Raw genomic sequence first — 9,492 nt, 5'->3', positions numbered from 1 at the left:
TTCTTAATTTATATTATTTTGCTTTTGTTTTTCTTAAGAGTTGGGCAGCAAGGAGCAAACAAGGAGGATTCTTTTATTCTTATATATTTTTATTATATTTATTTAGTTTATTCTTAAATATAATTTAAAGTTTGGATTCTCGGGTTGTGGCGTATAAGTTTCCGCCCCAAGTCTATTACATTTAATTTTATTTTGACTCTTCTATAATGATCTCATGGAACTTTAACCTTCTTTATTTCCTGTTCTCTTCTTCCTTTAGTCTTCTATCTTCTACTTTTATTTATATTATTTTGTTTTTCTTAAAAGATGGACAAGCAAGGAGGATTCTTTTATTCTTCTATATTTTTATTATATTTATTTAGTTTTTCTTAAATCTAATTTAAAGTTTGGATTCTCGGGTTGTGGCGTATAAGTTTCCGCCCCAAGTCTATTACTTTTAATTTTATTTTGACTCTTCTATAATGATCTCATGGAACTTTAACCTTCTTTATTTCCTGTTCTCTTCTTCCTTTAGTCTTCTATCTTCTATTTTTTTATTTATATTATTTTGTTTTTCTTAAAAGTTGGACCAGCAAGGAGGATTTTTTTATTCTTATATATTTTTATTATATTTATTTAGTTTTTCTTAAATATAATTTAAAGTTTGGATTCTCGGGTTGTGGCGTATAAGTTTCCGCCCCAAGTCTATTACATTTAATTTTATTTTGACTCTTCTATAATGATCTCATGGAACTTTAACCTTCTTTATTTCCTGTTCTCTTCTTCCTTTAGTCTTCTATCTTCTACTTTTATTTATATTATTTTGTTTTTCTTAAAAGATGGACATGCAAGGAGGATTCTTTTATTCTTCTATATTTTTATTATATTTATTTAGTTTTTCTTAAATCTAATTTAAAGTTTGGATTCTCGGGTTGTGGCGTATAAGTTTCCGCCCCAAGTCTATTACTTTTAATTTTATTTTGACTCTTCTATAATGATCTCATGGAACTTTAACCTTCTTTATTTCCTGTTCTCTTCTTCCTTTAGTCTTCTATCTTCTATTTTTTTATTTATATTATTTTGTTTTTCTTAAAAGTTGGACCAGCAAGGAGGATTTTTTTATTCTTATATATTTTTATTATATTTATTTAGTTTTTCTTAAATCTAATTTAAAGTTTGGATTCTCGGGTTGTGGCGTATAAGTTTCCGCCCCAAGTCTATTACTTTTAATTTTATTTTGACTCTTCTATAATGATCTCATGGAACTTTAACCTTCTTTATTTCCTGTTCTCTTCTTCCTTTAGTCTTCTATCTTCTATTTTTTTATTTATATTATTTTGTTTTTCTTAAACGTTGGACAAGCAAGGAGGATTTTTTTATTCTTATATATTTTTATTATATTTATTTAGTTTTTCTTAAATCTAATTTAAAGTTTGGATTCTCTGGTTGTGGCGTATAAGTTTCCGCCCCAAGTCTATTACTTTTAATTTTATTTTGACTCTTCTATAATGATCTCATGGAACTTCAAACTTCTTCATTTCCTGTTCTCCTCTTCCTTTAGTCTTCTATCTTCTATTTTTTTTTTTATATTTTGTTTTTCTTAAAAGTTGGACAAACAAGGAGGATTTTTTTATTCTTATATATTTTTATTATATTTATTTAGTTTTTCTTAAATCTAATTTAAAGTTTGGATTCTCGGGTTGTTCCATATAAGTTTCCGCCCCAAGTCTATTACTTTTAATTTTATTTTGACTCTTTTTTTCATGATCTCATTTGTGGAACTTCTTCTTCCTTCTTCCGTCCTTCTTCTCTTCTTCCTTTAGTCTTCTATCTTCTATTTTTTTATTTATATTATTTTGCTTTTGTTTTTCTTAAGAGTTGGACAAGCAAGGAGGATTCTTTTATTCTTATATATTTTTATTATATTTATTTAGTTTTTCTTAAATCTAATTTAAAGTTTGGATTCACGGGTTGTTCCATATAAGTTTCCGCCACAAGTCTATTACTTTTAATTTTATTTTGACTCTTTTTTTCATGATCTCATTTGTGGAACTTCTTCTTCCTTCTTCCGTCCTTCTTCTCTTCTTCCTTTAGTCTTCTATCTTCTATTTTTTTATTTATATTATTTTGCTTTTGTTTTTCTTAAGAGTTGGACAAGCATGGAGGATTTTTTCATTCTGTTGATGAACGGTCACTGTAAAACTAAAAAACTGCATTAATTAACAATTCGATTTGGAAACTGGGCACACAAGAAGTTTATGTAGAGAAGAAGAAGGAACGAGAAGCGTCGATTGCAAGTTCGGCGTGTGAGTTTTTGCTTTGCTTTGTTAGACAGATGGCGAAATCAAGCGATTGAGCCAGCTCTTATATTTCAATAAATAAAGTTAATCATCATAAGGAAGTTTGGTCCTTCAGAGCCAGATTCGTTATTGTTAGTAAAGTAAAGCACCATTGCGATGGAACAACTCAAACGGCTAAAGGGAGTGAGGGGCCGTCTCAAATCCAGCCTCACCAAACTGCTACACACAGCAGAAAACTCTTCCGCATCAATCGGCGTTGACGCCGTGGAGGTACTGCTAGTCAGGCTCGACAAGGTTTGGAATGATTTCGAACTTGCCGGAGATGATCTGAGCGTGCTTGACGACGTCGAGGGCTGGGTTGATCCTGCGGATGACTACGACGAGTATGAGGCGAAGTACATAAAAGCCCGTGCGCTTTTGTTTTCCCTCAAGCGCTCACAGGAGCCGACAACACCAACAAGACATGCAGAAGGAGATTCAATAGCTAACAACGACGCTATTTCTCGCTTAGTGCAGCAACAACAAGAGTTTTTCGAACGCCTAGGAGCAACTTCAACACCAACCCAGGCTGACGCCGCGGCGCCAGTAAGGAAGACAGAATTACCGAAAATACACATAAAACCGTTTGGTGGCAATTACAAGGAGTGGCCAGCCTTCAAAGCACTGTACATAAGCACTGTACATAGCAAGCAACATCTGGGTAAGATACAAAAGTACCACTATCTAAAATCGTTCCTCGTGGACGAGGCTGCAAGTTTGGTACGCCATTTGCCGATTTCTGAGACGGCATATGACAACGCTTGGGAACGCCTCAACGAGAGATACGACCGACCACGGCAAATTATTCACAACCTGTTGGACACCTTTATGGAGCTACCATCGACTAACAATGGAGAGGTATCCATATTGCGTAGCATATCAGATGGTGCAAATGAGGTCATCCGTGCATTGGACTCAATTGGCCATATGGACCGAGACTGCTGGGTTATCCATTTATTGCTGAACAAAATCGATCCAGAGTCACGCCGCAAATGGGTAGATGCAAGCCGTGCTTCAAATTCACCAAAAGTCGAAGAGTTCTTCAAGTTCCTGGATGCACGATGTGAAGAATTTGAGCTGTGTCAAAGCGATCCTGTACCGAGACAGGGTGGTAACAATAAGAAGACAAGCAGAGCCATGGTAACTGCTGCGCTGACAAAATGCGTGAATTGTAATGCGGATGGGCATCAACTGTCTAAGTGTCCTCAATTCATTGGTTTGTCTATCGACCAACGCCGTTCTTTTGTAAAGCACAAATCTCTCTGCTTTAACTGTCTCAAACCAGGTCACAGGTCATCAAACTGTAGCTCAAAGTACAACTGTCAGCAGTGTGGCAGCAGACACCACACACTCATACACACGCATGCTATGCAGACCAACGAGGGTCAAATCACATCCACGTCTTCAAGCGATCACAAGGATCCAGACACGACATCGGTGACTGCGAGTCACATGTCACAGGCACTACGCACGCCAACCCTATTGTCACATGGGCAAGTAGGACGAACATGTACCTTGCCAACTGCATTGGTACACATCCGCAACTCTCAAGGCACATACACAAACTGCCGGGTGCTACTCGACACGGGCTCGGAGTTATCATATGTATCGGAACGCTGTATTAAGGCACTGGGTCTTAGTCGGGTTCCTGGGCGGATTCTCATTTCCGGCATTTCTTCAATCAAGGCCGATACCACGAGGGGATTCAGCACACTCACGATCAAGTCTCGAGTTTCTGATCACTCGCTACAAGTAAAAGCTCATATTCTAGGAAAAATCACATCTACGCTGGCAAGGGAAAACATTGATGCATCTGCGCTTGAGATCTTCAATGGGATTCCGCTTGCAGACACTGAATTCAACTCGGCATCGCCTATAGACGTCCTACTAGGCACCGATTCTGTATGGGCTATTTTAACCGGCAACAGGAAGCTGGATGCGCAAGGCAACATAATAGCTATTTCAACAATCTTTGGATGGGTTATCACATCGATTGCGTATCAAAATCCATCAATCACCACGTCATTTTTGTCTACAGTCGATATCCATGCTACTCTACAAAGGTTTTGGGAAATCGAGGACTCCCAAATCACCACTCACCATGATCCTGAAAATGTTAAGGTTGAAGAGCATTTTCAAACCACGCACTCACGCGACTCCAAGGGAAGATACACCGTAGAGCTTCCATTCAAGGATGCAGATCCACAATTCACTGACACTCTGCAGGGAGCAACCCAACGCTTTGCTTCTGTGGAGCGCCGTCTACATAGAGACGCAGATTTGCACTCACGGTATGTAAAATTCATGCAAGAGTATATTTCTCTAGGCCACATGCGCCAAATGAACCCTGACGAAATTCTCACCAACGATGGAAGGGTATTCTACATGCCACATCACCCGGTACTTGGAAAGAAACTACGAGTAGTTTTTGACGGTTCATTCCAAGATTCTTCTGGTCAATCTTTAAACGACACCCTGAACGTTGGGCCGAGCATTCAACGAAACCTGTTCGATGTATGCGTACGCTTCCGCCTACATAAATACGTTTTTTCTGCGGACATCATCAAGATGTTCAGGCAAATTTGGATCAACAAGCATCACCGCAACTATCAACGTATCGTTTGGAGAGAACATCCTTCAGCTCCACTTCTACATTACCAACTCTGCACTGTAACCTATGGCACTGCGTGTGCACCATTTCTGGCTGTACGGGTTCTTGAGCAACTGGCCAGAGACTACCAACATTTGTATCCAACTGCTGCGCGCATTCTTCTTGAAGATTTCTACGTTGACGACGTTTTAACAGGAGCTGACACCGAGGAAAAGCTTCTACAATATAAAAAAGAACTAATTCAACTAATGTCATGTGCTCAACTCGAACTTGGAAAATGGATTTCCAACAGCAACCGCGTTGTCGATCCTGAGACAACAATCACAAACAACACATCATACAGTCCACTCGAAACTACGAACAAGGTTTTGGGAATTCATTGGCAACCGCACACGGACAAGGCATACAAGGTATCTTTGCCCAGCGAGGGAAAGATTACAAAACGGCAAGTTTTATCAGACGTGTCTCGCATTTTCGACCCACTTGGATTGCTGGCTCCAGTGGTTATTCAATTCAAAATCCTGTTCCAAGAACTTTGGGTTCTCAACTTAGACTGGGACAGCCCGCTACCGCTCAGCCTGGAAGATTGGTATCTCAAATGCAAGAACGATATCAACACGCTCAATGAACTTGAGGTTCCACGCTACATTGGCAACTCTACTGATACAATTGAATTGCACGCCTTCTCGGACGCATCTATAAAAGCCTACGCCGCTGCCGTTTACAGTAGAGTCACTCTCCCTGATGGTAACATACAGGTTACTCTTATTGCTGCAAAGACTCGTGTTGCACCGCTCAAAACACAATCACTTCCACGCCTGGAATTGTGCGGCGCACTGCTACTAAGTCGACTCATCAACTCAGTCAAAGCTGCACTGAAAAACTACAACGTCACTGTTTACGCCTGGTGCGACTCTACCATTGTTTTGGCTTGGCTCTCGCACATACCTGCCAAACTAAAGACTTTCGTCGCAAACCGCACTGCCGAAATCCTCGGCATTATTCCACGAGATCACTGGCAACATGTCAAATCAGATGACAACCCTGCTGACTGCGCTTCAAGGGGCATGCTAGCTGCTGACTTAGTAAACCACAACCTATGGTGGAAGGGCCCACACTGGCTATACTCAACCGAAGCTGAATGGGTAAAAACACCTAGCACTCCTCATTCTAGTTTCATTTCAGATGAACAAGTCCAGGCTGAAGTAAAAGGTTCCGCTTTCACGACAATGAGAACATACAACACTGAAACCTCACTATTGGATGAACTGATCGACCGTGTCTCCTCGTGGCCGAAGCTACTTCGTATTCTCGCCTACGTTCTCAAGTTCATCCGACGCACTCGCAGAAAATCCAACACCGCTACGCTGACACTTGAGGAGATCCATGACGCACGGATCCTGTACCTTCGCCATGCCCAAGACGAATTCCAAGCTGACTACAAGCGACTCCTCAACCAGCAAGATTTGGGAAACAAATCAAAATTGCGCACCCTCTCACCGCAAATCGACAAACATGGACTCCTGCGAGTGGGTGGCCGCTTAGGTAACTCAGAACTGCCAGCGGATGTGCAGCATCCAATAATTATGCCCAAATCTCATCGCATAACAAAACTCATTCTGGAACATGAGCACCGGATTCACTTACATCCTGGAGTATCGGCGTTATTCGTGATCGCACGCCAACGCTACTGGGTGTTTGGCGCACGCAACCTCATTCGAAAGATCACGCATGACTGTCTAAAATGCTTTAGACAACGGCAACACACATCTCACCAATTCATGTCAGATCTGCCGTCTGTCCGGGTTCGGCAGGCATTTCCGTTTGCAAACACTGGCTGCGACTACGCCGGGCCAATCACCCTCAAGGTCCACAAGGGACGAAATCCACGCAAGGAAAAGGGTTACATCTGCCTATTTGTATGCCTAGCCACTTCTGCCTTGCATTTGGAATTGGCTACAGATCTTACAACCGACACATTCTTGGCGGCACTCAGACGATTCATCTCTCGCCGCGGAAAATGCTCGCAAATGTATAGCGACAACGGGAGAAACTTCGTCGGGGCAAAAAGGGTATTAAACGAAATGCAAACTCTTTTGAAGTCAGACGAACACAACAACACTGTACTGAAGGCCCTGGCAGACGAAGGAATAAACTGGAATTTCATTCCCCCCCATGCACCACACTGGGGTGGCAAATGGGAATCAGCTGTGCGCTCTGTCAAACTGCATCTTCATAGAGTCATTGGCAAGAATGTCCTCACCTTTGAGAAAATGCACACACTTCTCGCCCAAATAGAAGCTGTGGTCAACTCACGTCCACTATTCTCAACTTCGGACACTGAGGTCAACTATCTGTCGCCAGCACACTTCCTCATTGGTCGTCCCTACACGACAGTACCAGAAGGCGATCTATCAACTGTACCAATCAACCGTTTGGATTATTGGCAACAGACTCAAGCTATGCTGCAAGGCTTCTGGAAACAATGGCACATGGAATATCTTACATCACTCCAGCATCGGCCAAAGTGGATGAACAAATCGGTCAACATGGCCAAAGATGACATCGTGCTCCTTAAGGATTCTCACACCCCGCCAGCAGCATGGCCTCTCGGAAGAGTCATCGAAACGTATCCAGGGAAGGATGGAATGGTCCGCGCTGTACGACTTAGGACTCCAACTGGAGAAACCACCCGTCCAATTGTGAAGCTCGCCCTATTACCAAATTCTGAAACAGTGTTTCAGGGGAGGCCGGGATGTTGATGAACGGTCACTGTAAAACTAAAAAACTGCATTAATTAACAATTCGATTTGGAAACTGGGCACACAAGAAGTTTATGTAGAGAAGAAGAAGGAACGAGAAGCGTCGATTGCAAGTTCGGCGTGTGAGTTTTTGCTTTGCTTTGTTAGACAGATGGCGAAATCAAGCGATTGAGCCAGCTCTTATATTTCAATAAATAAAGTTAATCATCACATTCTTATATATTTTTATTATATTTATTTAGTTTTTCTTAAATCTAATTTAAAGTTTGGATTCTCTGGTTGTGGCGTATAAGTTTCCGCCCCAAGTCTATTACTTTTAATTTTATTTTGACTCTTCTATAATCATCTCAAGAAACTTTAACCTTCTTTATTTCCTGTTCTCTTCTTCCTTTAGTCTTCTATCTTCTATTTTTTTATTTATATGATTTTGTTTTTCATAAAACTTGGACAAGCAAGGAGGATTCTTTTATTCTTATATATTTTTATTATATTTATTTAGTTTTTCTTAAATCTAATTTAAAGTTTGGATTCTCGGGTTGTGGCGTATAAGTTTCCGCCCCAAGTCTATTACTTTTAATTTTATTTTGACTCTTCTATATTGATCTCATTGAACTTTAACCTTCTTTATTTCCTGTTCTCTTCTTCCTTTAGTCTTCTATCTACTATTTTTTAATTTAAATTATTTTGCTTTTGTTTTTCTTAAGAGTTGGACAGCAAGGAGCAAGCAAGGAGGATTCTTTTATTCTTCTATATTTTTATTATATTTATTTAGTTTTTCTTAAATCTAATTTAAAGTTTGGATTCTCGGGTTGTGGCGTATAAGTTTCCGCCCCAAGTCTATTACTTTTAATTTTATTTTGACTCTTCTATAATGATCTCATGGAACTTTAACCTTCTTTATTTCCTGTTCTCTTCTTCCTTTAGTCTTCTATCTTCTATTTTTTTATTTATATTATTTTGTTTTTCTTAAACGTTGGACAAGCAAGGAGGATTTTTTTATTCTTATATATTTTTATTATATTTATTTAGTTTTTCTTAAATCTAATTTAAAGTTTGGATTCTCTGGTTGTGGCGTATAAGTTTCCGCCCCAAGTCTATTACTTTTAATTTTATTTTCACTCTTCTATAATGATCTCATGGAACTTCAAACTTCTTCATTTCCTGTTCTCTTCTTCCTTTAGTCTTCTATCTTCTATTTTTTTTATTAATATTTTGTTTTTCTTAAAAGTTGGACAAACAAGGAGGATTTTTTTTATTCTTATATATTTTTATTATATTTATTTAGTTTTTCTTAAATCTAATTTAAAGTTTGGATTCTCTGGTTGTTCCATATAAGTTTCCGCCTCAAGTCTATTACTTTTAATTTTATTTTGACTCTTTTTTTTCATGATCTCATTTGTGGAACTTCTTCTTCCTTCTTCCGTTCTTCTTCTCTTCTTCCTTTAGTCTTCTATCTTCTATTTTTTATTTTATATTATTTTGCTTTTGTTTTTCTTAAGAGTTGGACAAGCAAGGAGGATTCTTTTATTCTTATATATTTTTATTATATTTATTTAGATTTTCTTAAATCTAATTTAAAGTTTGGATTCTCGGGTTGTTCCATATAAGTTTCCGCCCCAAGTCTATTACTTTTAATTTTATTTTGACTGTTTTTTTCATGATCTCATTTGTGGAACTTCTTCTTCCTTCTTCCGTTCTTCTTCTCTTCTTCCTTTAGTCTTCTATCTTCTATTTTTTTATTTATATTATTTTGCTTTTGTTTTTCTTAAGAGTTGGACAAGCATGGAGGATTTTTTCATTC

At 38.9% G+C, this 9,492-nt stretch overlaps 1 protein-coding gene across 1 annotated transcript; it reads left to right on the top strand.

The window, feature by feature from the left end:
• Positions 1 to 2,435: 2,435 nt before the first annotated feature.
• LOC123258248 lies at positions 2,436 to 7,691 on the top strand. Its single transcript, XM_044718120.1, has one exon. The coding sequence runs from the start codon at positions 2,436 to 2,438 to the stop codon at positions 7,689 to 7,691; it is 5,256 nt and encodes a 1,751-aa protein (XP_044574055.1).
• The last annotated feature ends 1,801 nt before the right edge of the window (positions 7,692 to 9,492 follow it).

Source organism: Drosophila ananassae, assembly GCF_017639315.1.
Source record: "Drosophila ananassae strain 14024-0371.13 chromosome Y unlocalized genomic scaffold, ASM1763931v2 tig00000155, whole genome shotgun sequence".
Classification (NCBI taxonomy): Eukaryota; Metazoa; Arthropoda; class Insecta; order Diptera; family Drosophilidae; genus Drosophila; species Drosophila ananassae.
The sequence above is the reverse complement of the archived record's forward strand: the minus strand, read 5'-3'. Positions and strand labels throughout refer to the sequence as shown.